The sequence below is a fragment of the Panthera pardus genome, unplaced genomic scaffold, assembly GCF_024362965.1.
Source record: "Panthera pardus isolate Hobbes unplaced genomic scaffold, ASM2436296v1 HiC_scaffold_11, whole genome shotgun sequence".
NCBI classification, from domain to species: Eukaryota; Metazoa; Chordata; class Mammalia; order Carnivora; family Felidae; genus Panthera; species Panthera pardus.
In genome coordinates this window covers 28,258,417-28,274,541 of record NW_026526666.1, presented here as the reverse complement: position 1 = coordinate 28,274,541, position 16,125 = coordinate 28,258,417, and the positions used below count along the sequence as shown (strand labels likewise).

General features: G+C 38.9%; 2 protein-coding genes and 2 non-coding genes across 4 annotated transcripts in view; 3 read left to right on the top strand and 1 right to left on the bottom strand.

The window, feature by feature from the left end:
• Positions 1-1,930: 1,930 nt before the first annotated feature.
• Positions 1,931-10,902, top strand: RPL5 (ribosomal protein L5). Its single transcript, XM_019437944.2, has 8 exons — positions 1,931-2,037; positions 3,016-3,085; positions 3,170-3,285; positions 4,425-4,559; positions 6,114-6,316; positions 7,398-7,575; positions 10,214-10,302; positions 10,732-10,902. The coding sequence occupies exons 1-8, from the start codon at positions 2,035-2,037 to the stop codon at positions 10,829-10,831; spliced, it is 894 nt and encodes a 297-aa protein (XP_019293489.1). The 5' UTR covers positions 1,931-2,034; the 3' UTR covers positions 10,832-10,902.
• LOC128775995 (small nucleolar RNA SNORD21) lies at positions 7,232-7,327 on the top strand. The gene has a single exon (XR_008420971.1). It is a non-coding gene; the product is annotated as a small nucleolar RNA SNORD21 (small nucleolar RNA).
• LOC128775999 (small nucleolar RNA SNORA66) lies at positions 10,388-10,524 on the top strand. The gene has a single exon (XR_008420975.1). It is a non-coding gene; the product is annotated as a small nucleolar RNA SNORA66 (small nucleolar RNA).
• Positions 10,903-11,150: 248 nt separating the features above from the next.
• DIPK1A (divergent protein kinase domain 1A) overlaps positions 11,151-16,125 on the bottom strand; it is a 106,315-nt gene continuing 101,340 nt past the window's right edge. The window contains exons 4-5 of the mRNA XM_019437943.2: positions 14,412-14,588; positions 11,151-13,150 (exon numbers count right to left, since the gene is read on the bottom strand). Of these exons, the coding sequence (XP_019293488.1) occupies positions 12,338-13,150; positions 14,412-14,588 (990 nt within the window). The 3' untranslated portion in view covers positions 11,151-12,337. The remainder of the gene's footprint in view (positions 13,151-14,411; positions 14,589-16,125) is intronic.

Sequence of the window (16,125 nt, the reverse complement as noted above, 5' to 3'; positions counted from 1 at the left end):
GAACAAGATTATGTTAGGTAAGGGTGCTAAACAAGTTCCCCTGGCTCCTGGTATCACCATCTGCACTGGCTGAGCCAGCCAACACTTGCTATAGACCCCCAGCTGCAGCCAAAGGCAATAGGGGCATATATTTTTAATTTTGTTGTTATGAAGACTAATAACATAAGAAGAAGTACAAGGAGGATAAAACAATGTTTAATTCAACAATGTGTTAGGTTGCTTCATAACTTCTAAATATTCAGCTGCATGATATGTGGGCCTTCATACATACTCTTGCCCTAAAACATGTAAAATTAGGGGTGGGCCTATTTCCAGGTAGATTTCCCTTCTGATCCTTCCACCCTCCAGAGTAAGCAGAGCCTGAAAAAGACATGTGGCACCTTTCAGAGGCTAATAAATTAATGAAACACCAAAATGAAGATCTTTATTTTCTATAAATATAAGTTATATACTTCTTTCCTTATACTTCCAGAAGCCACTTGGCAAAGATTGAACCACACTTGTCCATGAAATGTTTTAACATTTCTCCTTGAAAGCTCTGTTGACATTGGCCAGAGTGGACTCGATGTACATTTTTCCTGTTATATAAGAAGTTACAAATGAAACCAGAGGAAATTAGTATCATAATTTTAGTTTAGTCCAGTGGCAGTTTTTTGGAGCCACTTAACCTTGTCATTCTGTTTGACAGAACCTCCCTGCTCTGATATTGAGCAGTTTGCACACTGATTTTTTCCTGCTAGATTAATTATATGTACATTCACTTCCCAAGAGTAAGTTTAAATTTTGAATGATGGGGGTATAGAGTTAACACTCATTCTGAAGATGGGAATATTTTAAGCAGCTGGGCTGGTAAGTAATTCGCTTTCTTTTCCTGGTAGCATCAGTAAATTCCATTACTGGACAAAATAAGATTTGTTTTCTGCTTTCCTGAGACCTCCTGCATTGATTGAGATTGAGGCCAAATTAAAAATTGAGATTCCTGGGACCAAACCAGCAAGTTTGATTCAGGAAAGGTGGGATATTCAGATATCTGCATTTTAACCAGTACTCAAATGATTCTCGTGCAATAGCCCAACGACCACCTTTGAAATGCTATTAGGTAAGGGAGTACTTTCTCTTGAGGCACTTTTTTGTTTGGTTGGTGCTTGTTGATCGGTTCTCCTCAGTCTGCGTGTGTAGAACACGGAAAGGGAACAGCTTATTCCTTAATTTCAATTAGTTTTGAGAGAATGAAAAAAAAAGTACTTACAGAGAAAAATTAAGCTGACTAGCTCAGAGTGATGGAGGGAAAAAGAATGAAGCTGTCAGGGGTCAAGAAAGATGATGGAGGTAAAGGGGTGCAGTAAGTAGTTCTTTTACCATTTAACAAACACCAAGCACTTACTGAATGCCAGCATTGTGCTAGGCAATTCAAGGGTGAACTGGGACTTCAGGGCCCACCCTCAGGGTGTTTACAGGGGAGGGTAGGCTGAAGCAGATTTGAAGGTGCTGTGGGAAGGCAGAAGAGAGGCTCCTTCCTCACTCAGGTTTGAAGTACTGGGACAAGGCTTCCTGAAGAGATCCTGTATGACCTGGACCCGGATGAGTAGTCCAGGTTCAGGAGGTAGAGTCCTGGAGGGTGCAAACGAGCTCCACAGCAAATATATTCTATTTAATTTTAAACTTTTTTTCCTATTTACAAAGTCATATATGTTCGTTACGAAACAACTTCTTAGCATATGAAACTGACAACTTCTATAATCCTCCCTGCTACTTACCGCCTATCCCAACCGGATTTCCAGCCAGGAGTTTGGGGACTCGGTGGCTTTGAAGGTTTGTTACTGACCGGCGAAGTCCAGCAGCGGTCCTCCCGCCAGATGGGGGCAGTACTCCGCACGCCTAGGGCCGGCGCGCTCTCTCTTCCATACGTCGCTCGCGTGATCATCAGTGCTACATACTGCGCCTGCGCACGGACTGAGGCCTTTTCCCCCCGCGGAGCGCTGCTGGGCCTGCTGGTCTGTGGCGAGCCGCGGACGCCGGTCTCTGTTCCGCAGGATGGTGAGTGGATATCTGGAATCGGGGCTACGGATGCACGGGGGTTCCCTGTCCTTGCTCAAACGCCAGCCTAGGATCCGTTTCGCGCGGCGCTGGGGTTGGATGGCGTTCGATAGTGGGCTCTGCTGAGGTAGGGCTGCCGCTCCCAGCGTGGCCTTAATGGCTGCCGCCCGGCGCGCAAGCTTGGGGGAGGGGTTGACGAAGAAAATCAGGAGCCGGGGCGGCGGATTGAGGAGGGGGATGATTTTCGTAGACAGGCTGCGGGGATAGTGCCGGCTTGTCCGAAGGGGCACCAGCAGGTGGGGAAGATTGCATGCAGTCGGTCCCGTGAGTAGCTGGGGATGCCTGAGTGGAGATGGGCTGCGGCTCCTCGGACTCATCCAGCCCTGACTGCTCCGTGGTTTTTTCGGGAGAGTCTTGGGTCGGTGGGTCTTCCAGAGGTGGCTTTTAAACTTAACAGTCAGCCTGGAGGCTGTGGCTTTTCTGAGCCCCGAAAGAAAGCTCCTTTAGTTGGTAGGTGCCTCCTGCCTCTGTCTCTAGATTGTTGCTGGCACTAGTTTTTAATGATTTGGGGGATGGGGCGTTGCTTTGGTTCGAGGGGGATAGTGCTCTTTTAATCGGGAGTAATTGCTAAGTATGCCCTTGACCAGATGAGTTTTGTGGCAAGTAATTGAGGCTTTTGGAAAACGTGCGTGGACAGTGCAGGAAATACGAGGTTAGGTTCTCAAAATGAGACGTATGGTGTTTGGAACAAACTGACGTTAGGCAAGATTGCTGTCTAGAGCAATGCTTTGGAAAAGTGATTGATGGGAGGTAGAAAAAGTGAGTCTTGACCCTCTGGTTTGAGAAACTGGACTCTACAAAAGTGACAGTTGTGTGGATTCACTCTTGAAGTGTTGTTTTGTTACAGAGTTAGCGCAGATATCAAAAATATCGTAAGCCATTTATCAAAGTTTTAATAATGTTCTTTTATTCTTAAAGGGGTTTGTTAAAGTTGTCAAGAATAAGGCTTACTTCAAGAGATACCAAGTGAAATTTAGAAGAAGACGAGGTATGGTCAGTTACTCATGTTCACAATATTAGAAGATTCTGCAGTGGAACAGACTTTCTTAAATTGCTATTTTTTCCCCCCCAGAGGGTAAAACTGATTACTATGCCCGGAAACGCTTGGTAATTCAGGATAAAAATAAGTACAACACACCTAAATACAGGATGATAGTTCGCGTAACCAACAGAGATATCATTTGTCAGGTAAGTTGTATTCAGAACTCAAGCAACAGATGGTAAACCTCACCCTCTTTAACTGAATGCTGGAGAAGTTGTACTTGGGGGGCAAAACACATGTATGGATTAGAGGCTCTCTAGTGCCTGGCATTTTAAAAACATTGAGTAGTGTTTTTCTTTTAGTAGGCCTGAAGTTGGAGCACGGGAGGGATTGGTACATTAAAATACTCAACTGAAAAATTGGCCATGTTTGACAATCCTGACCAAACTAGTTTAATCCCATTTTCTAATGGTGGGGGAGAGGATTGGAGAAATCTAGGGTATATACTATTCTTGTAGGGGTAGGAGGATAAATTTGAGGCCAAGTATGTTCTTGCATTTTCCAGTTCCAAGAGAGTAATAGAATTTGTTAACGGACTAAATCCTGACTTGTGCTGTATGGCCTTATATGCCACAATACCACTGCTTGTTGAAGAGATAGTTGTGGAGGTTAAATTAGGCTTTTAAGATTGTTTTTATTTCTGCTCATTGCTTGAAATAGGCTTTGATAAATCTGTATGAAGGTGTCTTTCCCATAAAAGACATCCAGAAAATGGTAGTTTGCTCCTAGAAGCTAGTTTTCTGGGCTTTTACATTTAGGGAAAATTTTTCACAGTTAATGATTTGCCGAGCTTTTGCAGGCACACCTCTGTTTTCTGGGCAAACTAACAGTTCCTTCATCCCTAAGTTCAGATAACTAAACATTAGGTATTAGAAGCATTGTTGGACCTAGCTATGCTTAGTTCAAAAGATGTTTGAAATAATGATAGATTCCTTTTTTGACTTTTTCATGATGCCTCTTTAATCCATTGACTAATGCAGCTAAGTCTTTTCAGTATTTGGAAAGAACAACAGTTTTATTCCAAAGGCATTTTGATGTTCAATGTATGTGTGGTACTTTTAGTTCAATTTGTGATATTATGACAAACATTTACAGAAAACCTATCTGCTATAGTTGACCAAACCATAAACTCCCATTGGTAAGGTTAACAAAGACAGGTTCTAAGTGTTGTAATTTGTGTCCGGCTTTTTCTTTTTTTTTTAAGTCCTTTGAAAAAGAAGGCACCTAGGACAAGTAATCAAACAATTGAAAATACAGATTACTAATCTGGTTTTTTCTCTTACAGATTGCTTATGCCCGTATAGAAGGCGACATGATAGTTTGTGCAGCGTATGCTCATGAACTCCCAAAGTATGGTGTGAAGGTTGGCCTGACAAATTATGCTGCAGCATATTGTACTGGCCTGCTGCTGGCCCGCAGGGTATGTAGAAGATAACTTTGATGTTTTACAACTCATTGTTAAGAGTTGTCTGCCAGGTAGATGTTCACACATGAATAAGATACTCTCAGCTGTGGCTTCTGGGAAGTGCCTGTTGTTGTGCTGTTGCTTACAAGGTCATCATCAGGGAAGACAATTTTATAAATACAAAGTTTGAGACTACACAGTTTTCTAGTACTCTGGGGAGATAGGTTTTGTTTTTTTTACCGTGTGGGGTGGATCTAGATCACTAGAGTATAAACCAAAGAATGATAGCCACTAGCCACATGTGGATGTTGAGCACATGAAATGTGGCTGGTGCTGTTGAGGAACTGAATTCAAACAATTTTAGTATATGTGCTGCTGAAGCAAGCACTGAATTTAAACAATTTTAAATAGCCATCTGTAGGTTAATTATTGCCTTGTTGGATGTTGCAGACCTTTATTCAGAGGTATAGATTTTCTGACCATCAGTGCACATTTAAAATGCAGGCTGCACTCCTCACTCCTGGAATCTATAATAGGATGTCCAGGTTATACACATGTTAATTTTGAGAAACAATGTTTTAAATTTGGGGAGGGTGAGCAGGCATGGGTATGGGATTCAGTTTTTTTAATCATTTTTGCCTTTGGGTGGCATCATTTCCTATAATACGTGGAAAGTAGATGCAAATGTGATTTTTTTTGCCTTTTGTTTTCTGTTACCGATCTTGTTTTGCATTGGAAATGTTAAGCATGCGTCATTGTTAGGGACCCACTTTTTTTTTTTTTTTTGTTAAGGTTTATTTATTTTTGAGACAGAGACAGAGCATGAACGGGGGAGGGTCAGAGAGAGAGGGAGACACAGAATGTGAAACAGGCTCCAGGCTCTGAGCAGTCAGCACAGAGCACGACGCGGGGCTCGAACTCACGGACCGCGAGATCGTGACCTGAGCCGAAGTCGGACTCCTAACCGACTGAGCCACCCAGGCGCCCCAAGGACCCACATTTTCATTGGTTATAAATATGCTTGAGTAGGAGTGGGAAGCATCGTCCTTATATATGAGAACAATGTGGTACAAACTCACACTGCTTGTGGTGAAGTTCTAGTTAGATGTACTAGCAGAGGAGTCACCCTTATTGATGTAATGTCTTTGGAGAGTAGAGCTCTCCAGATGTTCTCTTCTGCCCAGGATCCTCCTCCTAAGATTTTAATTAAATTAATCAAAACTACATGTGTGATAACATAAATAGTTGAATTTTATTGTAGCCAAATAAGACTGAAGAAATGTGGAGAATATCTCCCTTGAGTAGATACATACAGCATGGTTACATCTTAATTGATGGCTACATAAATCAAGTATGGACATGTAGCAAAGGTACAGAAGCTACAAGACAAAATTGTTATAAATTCGAAGGTCTGAAGTTTCTTTTTGTAGCATCTTAATATTTAAAAGTAAGTTGGTACAAAGGGATAAGTGAATTGGAAGGAAATTTTTTCTTCTCGTCAGGTCATTAATGTTGTGATTGGATGTTAGAATTGTTTAAATATATTTAGACTGGCTTTTTTGTTAATAGCTTCTCAATAGGTTTGGCATGGATAAGATCTATGAAGGCCAAGTAGAAGTGACTGGAGATGAATACAATGTGGAAAGCATTGATGGTCAACCTGGTGCCTTCACCTGCTATTTGGATGCAGGTCTTGCCAGAACTACTACTGGAAATAAAGTTTTTGGGGCCCTCAAGGGAGCTGTGGATGGAGGCTTGTCTATTCCTCACAGGTAATAGTATTCAAATCTTCATTGTTTAGACTCCAGTATTTCCATTTCTAACTGGTTGGACTCTGGAGATTACTGAATCAATTAAAATAATAGGAAGCTATCATTGTGTACCTGCTATATGCTTAATACTATGCAAAAGGAACCTGGCAGGGCAGGAAGGAATTGTAACGTATTTCATAAATGAGACTGAGGTTCAGAGGTAAATGATTCGTTCAAGGTTTTAGAGCCAGTAGCAGAAAAGCCAGGGTTGAAACCACTAGCTTTTGTGTTGTGGCTTAGTTTTGGTTAGAAATGAGGAATTCAAGTTCACTCCCCTCCCAGTGCATTTTCTTTTCATTCAGAATGAAAATTGCTTTATTCAGTTATGGGAAACTGTCAACTCCAGGAAAAGATTTTGAGAAAAGGCTTAAGATAAATTCCCAAACTTTCCACTGGAAATAAGATTGTAGATCATTAGAGGCTAAGTAGGTGATTTTAATTTGGTAGTTCCTTTGGTTTAAGTTAATGATTTTTGTTATTGTTGAATAGATGCATCTTTAAGACATGATTTATTATTAGCCTCGTAAGGTTATTTAAGTAGTTGGTGACTTAACCAAAATTTTATCTGGCTATAGGTTTTGGCGTTGGAGAGGTTAGCCTATGAAATGTAACCTAACTGGAACTTTTATAATGGTGGGACATGCAGATCTCTTGCAAAGCACCTATTAGATGTGGTCTTGAACAAATCACTTATCCCCATGTACTCTGAGGCACCACTGAGAAATTCTAGGGTTTGGGGGGGAACAGTTTTGAAACCATTTCCTATACTAATACGGAAAACTAACTTGATAGTGGTAGAAACTTGATTCATTTTGTGACTTTTAAAGGTGTTTGTGGCATGATTTTCTCTTCTATCTGGGAATTCAGAGATCAGCTGCTGAATGATGATATCCCACTAACTGAGCAGTCAGTAGTTGGTCCTTTGGTTGCATATGATGCAATTAATTGTTTCAAGACGGGACTGATGGCAGCTACTGAAGTGAATTCCTGCTAGTGAACTGATTTCAATCATTACATACTAAAATGAAAAACTTTGTTTTAGTACCAAACGATTCCCTGGTTATGATTCAGAAAGCAAGGAATTCAATGCAGAAGTACATCGGAAGCACATCATGGGTCAAAATGTTGCAGATTATATGCGTTACCTAATGGAAGAAGATGAAGATGCTTACAAAAAACAGTTCTCTCAATACATAAAGAACAACGTTACTCCAGACATGGTAAAAATTTTAACTAAAAATTCCTGTATTGGTTAGTTTATAGAGCGCTTTACTACTTGGTTTTGGTGGGTACATTAGTAGTTTTATTTCCAGTTAACATCTACAAGTTGAATATGAGTATGTTAATAGGTATAGATGGACTCAAATGAGCTGTCCTTACCTTAAAATGGGATGACATGAAAATTGGAATAGTGGGTAAGGGTAAGTTAAAAGTCAGACAAGGTAGAGGTGCCTGGGTGGCTCAGTCAGCTAAGTGTCCTTCAGGTCAGGTCATGATCTTGTTCCTGAGTTTGAGCCCTGCGTCGAGCTCAGAGCCTGGAGCCTGCTTTGTATTCTGTGTCTCCCTCTCTGCCCCTCCTCCACTCATGCTCTGTCGCTGTGTCTCAAAAATAAATAAGCGTTAAAAAAAGAATTTATGAGCCCTAAAGTTTTACCTCCAAGGCTCTCTGTTAATCCATTGTAGTAATGGAAGATAATAGGCACAGAACACAAAAATCACACTGATTATTACAAAACTATTATATAGCTTATGGAGTTGTATATAAATTGGAGGTTATATCAAATGTCCTTTTCTGTTAGTGAACAGTTTCCATTTTGACACAGTTTTGGTTATGAAAATCTTTTAAGTAGAGTTGTAATTGAAGATCACTGTCATTTGTATGCTTAGTACACAGTCTAGGGCTGAATAAACATAGCTTGAGTTTTGGAGCTAAGAAAAGGTTAGTATTTATGTTGGTAATTCAAGTACATGATAATTTTCAGAAATTTATGCTTTTATGTTACTATTGACATTGTCCTCATTTGCTGTGGTTAATAGGTCTTTTACTTGTGATGATTCTACTTGGCCTGCATAATTTTTCTTCCTAAGCCATTTCTTACTCTGGTAATGTCACACTTGCTCAAAACTTTCCAAATTCCTAAGCTCCTTTCAGATATCTATTTCTTAATGCTTTCTAATATATGTGGTGTACTTCAGCCGGACCACTGTTAGGCTAATGTACTTTTCCCAGCTAGCTCATTAATTTGATCTCTGGAAGCCTGTTTTTCTGCATGGCTGCTGAAATCCTCTGCAGACATTTGACTTGCCCTAGGAGGAAGTGGTTTTTACCTAAACTCATTATGTACGTGGTTGTATTTTCTCTTGGTTTCTCCTGGAACGAATGGACCAAGTTGCTTAGATTTATTAAATGACTGCACTTGAAGTCATCGAATAGATTTGTTAAATACAGTGGGGAGCTGTCATAAAGTGCCTAAAATAAAAGAGAAACTTTGAGGAGGGATTTAGGGAGTTGAGATCTCATGCAGTGAAAGTGTTGGCATTATTTTCTTTTGCTAAGTTTCTTTTTTTTTTTAAATGTTTATTTATTTTTGAGACAGAGACAGAGCATGAATGGGGGAGGGTCAGAGAGAGGGAGACACAGAATCTGAAAGAGGCTCCAGGCTCTGAGCTGTCAGCACAGAGCCCGATGTGGGGCTCGAACTCACGGACCGCAAGATCATGACCTGAGCGGAAGTCGGCTGCTTAACCGACTGAGCCACCCAGGCGTGCCCCCCCCCCCCGTCTTTTGCTAAGTTTTATACAAATAAATGCATGTAGTGATATTTTTTCCATATTGAATGAGTAATTTTAGAGACTTGGATTACTGTGACTCATTCTTTAGGGAGCTCTACTTGTTACTATATTGTGATAATGAACATTCAGGCATTTTATAGCTGCTTCATGACTTGGTCTTCCATAGAACCCATCGTCATTTATTTGGAGGTGGTGATTGAAACAGTTCAGAGATACAGCATTGTTGTTTGATGAATTTTAGAACAAAATTCTCATTAAGATCTAATTGGATAGTGTCTCAGCGTTTTCTAGGGAAATTCAAACCTCTGTTTCCACAGAGGCCTAATACTGTTGCCAAATACTAGTGATTCCTAATAGTAATAGATAGAAGAGGTCCCTGGTATGCAGTTCTGGGTATAGCATTGAAAGATCTAATCAGGTACTGAAGGAAAATACAAATCGGGGGAATGTGGGAGAACACAAATGAATTCAGCAATTGCTTGTTGGCCCCATATACTCTTCATCTTAACATCTTAAATACTTGGTTTTGGCATGTATTCTCACTTGAATAAAAGAATTTAGGTCAGGGGCACCTGGGTGGCTCAGTTGGTTAAGTGTCATGTGCGTGCTCTCAAAAAGAATTTAGGTCAGACAGTATTTTATTTTTTAAAATGTATTTATTTTGAGAGAGCATGGGAAGAGGGGGGGTGGCAGAAAGCAAGAATTCCAAGCAGGCTCCACAGTGTCAGCACAGAGCCTGATGCAGGGTTTTAGAGATCATGACCTGAGCTGAGATTAAAGAGTCAGACATCTAACTGACTGAGCCACCCAGGCGCCCTCTGTTATTTTTTTTTTTTTTTTAAGTTTATTTTGAAAATGCGCAAGTAGGGGAGGGAGGTCAGAGTATTTTAAAGAAAAGGTGGGTTACATGTAGAAATAGGAGATACCAGCATTGACCTAGTTTAGTTGCTTTTGACAGTCTGGTTTAGAAGGACGAAATAGAGCCAGTAGTAGAATGCAGTGTTACCTGACTGTTGTAGGGCATGTGAAATGAAACCAAATACTGTTTGCTTTGCTTTCTTTCAGATGGAGGAGATGTATAAGAAAGCTCATGCTGCTATTCGAGAGAATCCAGTCTATGAGAAGAAGCCTAAGAAAGAAGTCAAAAAGAAGAGGTATGCATCCTCCTGTTGTCTTTTTAAGAGAGGTTGGGAGGAGTTCCTTGCCTTGTTTTGTGTTACTCAGACTCTTACTGAAGTTGTGCAAACTCGATCACTAACTCTGCATGATGTTGCAGAAGTGAGGGGAACCAGGTTTGCTAAAGTAATTATGGTGATAGAAATGTATTAGCCTCAGAAGCTACTTACTGAGCTGACCCCTTCTATCCCAGTACAGTATAACTACCAGTTAACTGCATTTTTAATGCATCTCTTTAATAATGGGTGTGGGGAAGTTAGCTTATGATCATAAGTAGGTATATTGGAATTTGGATTGTTTGACCTGGTTGCAGTCTTGTCCTTTTCAAAGTTAAATATTTATTTTTTATCCTCTAGCTATGGTTTTTAAAAATCACATTTGTCTCTTAATTTTACTCTGTTTTGTAGGTGGAACCGTCCCAAAATGTCTCTTGCCCAGAAGAAAGACCGGGTAGCTCAGAAGAAGGCAAGCTTCCTTAGAGCTCAGGAGCGGGCTGCTGAGAGCTAATAAACCAAACCACAATTTTCTATGAAGATTTTTCAGATAAAGACAATAATAAACTTATTCACCAAGCAGCAGTTTCTGTGTTAACCTCTTGTTAATGAAACTACAAGAAATAACGTCAAATATAAAAGCAGAGGAGTTGATGGGTTGTTTTTGTTTTTGTTTGCTTCAAGAAACAAGTATAACTTTACATATTGACTCAAAGTTCACACCTGCTTCTTGGGCTTCTGTTTCCGTGACAGGCGTTGTCCCTCTAATTGTATGATATACAGCTCTCCGTTAAAAAGTCTGGCAAGCAACAGACCAACCATCCACTAGGAAATATTTCTTCCATTCATTTATTGTAACCAGATGGTTAGTGGGAAGAAAAGGTACCTTCAAACTACACCATTTTAAAGTAAGCAAAACGTGCTCATCAATGGCTTTAATTTTTGAGAGAAGGCTGTCCAGTGAAGTTCACATAACATTTCACTTTAATCAGGTGAAACCTTGGAGCAAAAAATACTGGGTCTTCCTTCAAAAGAGGTTCCTTCAAAAGAGATGTTGAAAGGTACATGCCAGATCTTAATAAACATGAAAATAACATGAACAAATATTAACTTGCATATCAAGTTCACATGGAAAAATAAATTTACATGCCTCTTAAGAAATAGCCCTTTGGCCAACAGGAAATACTGTTCAAAATGGAAAATTGTTATTAAAAAGTCCCATGATTTCAGAGTCTGCCTCTTAATGTCCCACTTCCCCATAGCTCAAATTCAGACTTGTGGATTTGGATTGAGTTGATGGCCTTAAGTCAGTTTTGAAGGACTGCTCATTGACACTATAAAGGACCCATCAAATCAAGGATGATGAAAGCTCATCCAGTTTCAGCCTCTAAACTTGGCAATTACATATTGCCAAGTAGAACACTTTCTGATGGATTTTTATTTTTAAGCTAATAAGAGCCACTCAACATTCTGAAGCCATGTAACAAATGTTTTTAGGTCTATAAATACAACAAACCATGCTATTAACCCAACATCTGTTTATAAAGGAGTAACTACCTGCTTTGCAGTCTTAATTTCTTGTTAATGTGCAAACTTTACCATGCTAAGACTTCAGTAAGTGTACGTATATATATATATATTTTTAAACAGCAGCTTCATTGCAATGTTTCCAGCAATGGTATTTTGGCTTAAGTAAAATCTACGAAATACTCTGTTTATGGGATGAGGCTTTTCACAGCATTATTTTAGGTCATTAGTCAAAATAGTTAACACAGTGAATGTACTGGGAAGAAAGGTACCAGGGCTTCTAATGCAGGAATTAATCTTTGGATCAGTTCATCCTATACCTCCTGCCATTCCTTCAAGCAATCAATATGTATCTTAAGATGATGGCTTCTTAAAACCAGGGAAAAGGGGTTTCGTATAACTGGAAAGGATTTGAGTCAGAAGCCATTTTTTTAATGCTCAAAATTTTTCCTTAGAATTAAGTTTCCTATGATGGTCACGATGTCCAAATGAACTAAGAGTCATTTGTGTAGGAAATTTTCTTCCACAGTAACGTTTTTAGGTTATTTAGTATCAAAGAATGTTCCATTTCCATTTGATTTGCTGTGACTTTGAGAGCAATACAAGAATAAAGTTGCTTTTCCAATTCTTCACGAATTTCAGTTGGAGCACCACGCAGTAGGTAGTCTTTGAGTAACTGACAGGCTTTTGCCAAGTTTGGTTGTATCACTTCTGAAGTACACTTCATTGTACTCTGATCACAGGTAGTTCGACAATCCGTGCCATAAACACAGTCCAAATCAGACTCACAGTGGCGATCCTTTATAAGTTCTTTCAGGTTTGTCTCTGGCACGATTTTTCTCATGTCCACCATTTTCAAATCATACTTATCGTTATATCCTAGGTTTTTGGCACTAATATCACACATGAGGAAGTTTCCATACGGGCCGTGGAAAACATCTTCCACAAATTCCAGAAGTCCTATGGCTATTTTAGCCTTTCTAGGCCATGATGGTGTAAACAACTGATCCATGCTTCTTCTGAACCCAGATGGAATAAAAAGTTCAATGACCCATGGAAGGCTTATTCCATAAAGAGAGGTATATTCAACACTTTCCATCACATAGAGATCACCACAGAATCCCATTAATTTGGGGGTATGTTCTTTATCTTGAAGTATCACCATGAGAAGAAATTCATTTAGTTGAAGAAGTGCCCATGCTGACTTTGCTTCTCCCAAGGAAACCTGGCCATCTTTGTCTCCATCAGCCACCGTCAAGATGAGATTAACCAGTTCAGAGAGGTTTCCTTGGTCACCCAACTTTGCCTATGTGTATAAGGAATGAAAAATACCTCACATATAATATACATACTAACTTTACAGGATTACTATGCTAAGTAATGATCTTATTACTGAATCTCCATAAAGGAACTTAATACATCTCCAAATATAATGCTTACTAAGTGAATAAGTATGTTTTATATAATTATAGTAAAACCCACTTCATTAAGTATATATTTTTTTAAGAAATGGCCACCCTAGCTTCCATTAGCCCCTTGGGCCCTATAGATAAATACAGTTATCCAAGACACTAAGTATTAGTTTTGTCTTATTTATACATTGACTTGCAAAATTGCAATGTAATGTGCTCATATCCAAAGTTATAATGTGGGTCAATGGAAAATTATTTTCTCCTATTTTGTAGTTAAATACATTAATAGAACTATTTTGTTCAAGTTATATCATTCCAATGATGAAAGTTAAAAAGTATTGGGGCTCCCGGCTGGCTCAGTTGGAGGGGTGTGCAGCTCTTGATCTTGGGGTTGTGAGTTCAAGTCCCATGTTGGGTGTTTATTAAATAAAAATTAAAAAAAAAAAAAGTATTTCCCCATGAAGATTCTTGGGATAAATAGTCTGAAAATGTAAACTGTTCAAAGAAAAGAAAGATTTTTTAAAAAACTTATTTATTTTGAGAGAAAGAGGAAGTGTGAGTAGGGGAGCGGCAGAGGCAGGGGGAGAGAATCCCAAGCAGGCTCCACACTCTCAGCGTAGACCCCGATGTGGGGCTAGAACCCATGAACTGCAAGACCGTGACCTGAGCCAAAACCACTAGTCGAATGTTTAACTAAGTCAACCAGTAACCCCAGAAAAAAAAGATTTTGAGTGAAAATATGACAGCAATAAAAAGAGATTCTTCCCAAAATTGTAACTATTTTTATCTTTTAATATATTTAATCTTTGTATGAATATTTCTTTAAATCTTTGAGAAATAATTTGCAATCAGGGTATGTATACTAATTTTATCCCCTCCCCCATCTTTAATAATGTATACCAGTTACAGTGTCAAACTATAGAGCAGCTCATCAATTTAATGAATTCCCCTTTCATATCTGGATATTTTTAGCTATCATAAATAATGTTAATATAAACATCTTCCACACATTTTGTTTGAATTATTTCCTCAAGATGGAGACCTTGATATAGGTTAAAGAATACCAACATTTTTGTGGCTTAGGATGAGGTCTTACCAACTCTTCCAGAAGAATATACTGCCTCACACTAACAACATGTGAATGGATATACTTACTTTAAAGAGACTGTAGACCATTTCTTTGAATTTCTGTACAGTTGTTCCCCTAGTTGGCTTATCAAATAGCACTATTTCTTTCCTTGGTTCCAATTCAGTCCCAAAATCAAGATGAAGTGCTTGTTCCATTTGACATTTCACAACACCTGGTAGATTACCCCAAATCCCTAAATACATCTATATGAAAAAAGAATGACAAATTATTCTTTAGGCTAAGTAGAAAATTTTACCACTGTATTTTTAGTGTCCTCTTCTTATAAAAACACACAAAGTAACAAAACATTAGGATTGAGCTTTTGTCCATAACTTTTTTAGGTTATAAAAGCTATGCGTGCTTAAATACATATATTTTTGACCATGATGAATTTTATTTTTTCCAGTTTTTAAATTGTGGCAAAATATTAAAAACATAAAATTTACAATCTTAACCACTTTGGTATTACATTCACAATGTTGTGCAGCCATCACCACCATCCATCTGCAGAACTCTTCATCTCATAAAAGTTAAACTCTATACTCATTAAATAATAACTCCCTGCTCCCCCTCCTCACCCACCCCAGCCTCTGACATCACCATTCTATTTTCTGTCTTTACAGTTTTAACTAATCTAAGTATCTCCTATAAATGGAACAATACAAAACTTGTCTTTTTGTGACTGGCTTATTTCACTTAGCATAATGTCCTCAAGATTCATCCATGTATTAGCATGTATCAGAATTTCTTCCTTTTTAAAGCTAATAACCCATATGTATATACCACATTTTGCATTTCTGGTCACCTGCTGATAGACACTTGAGTGCTTCCTCATTGTAGCTACTGTGAATAATGCTGATATGAACATTGTTGTACAGATATCTTTTATAAAGACTCTGCTTTCAATTTGTTAAGGTATATACCCAGAAGTGAAATTGCTGGATCATAAAATCATTCTATGTTTAATATTTTGAGGAATTGCTATATTGCTTTTTGCAATGGCTGTGCCATATCACATTCCCACCAATAGTGCACAAGGGTTCCCAATTTCTCTCCATCCTTACCAACCCTTGTCAATTTCCATTTTTTGGATAGTAGCCATCCTAATGGGTGTGAAGTGGTATCTCATTGTGATTTTGATTTGCATTTCCCTAAGATCAAGTGATGTTGAGCATCTTTTCATGTACTTATTGGCCATTTGTGTATCTTTTTTTTTTTTTTAAGAAATGCCTATTCAAGTCCTTCGTACATTTTTAAATATGGTTGTTTTGTTGTTGAGTTTTAGAAGTTCTCTATATATTCTGGATATTAACATCTTATCAGATACATGATTTGCAAATGTTTTCTCTCATTCTGTGGATTTGCTTTTTACTCTATTGATATTCTTTTGATGCACAAAATTAAAACAAAAAAAATTTTTTTTTTAACGTTTATTTATTTTTGAGACAGAGAGAGACAGAGCATGAACGGGGGAGGGTCAGAGAGAGAGGGAGACACAGAATCTGAAACAGGCTCCAGGCTCTGAGCAGTCAGCACAGAGCCCGACGCGGGGCTCGAACTCACATACCGTGAGATTGTGACCTGAGCCGAAGTCGGACGCTTAACCGACTGAGCCACCCAGGCGCCCCAAAACAAAATTTTTTTAAACATTTATTTATTTTTGAGAGACAGAGAGAGACAAAGCATGAGTGGGGGAAGGGCAGAGAGAGAGGGAGACACAGAATCTGAAGCAGGCTCCAG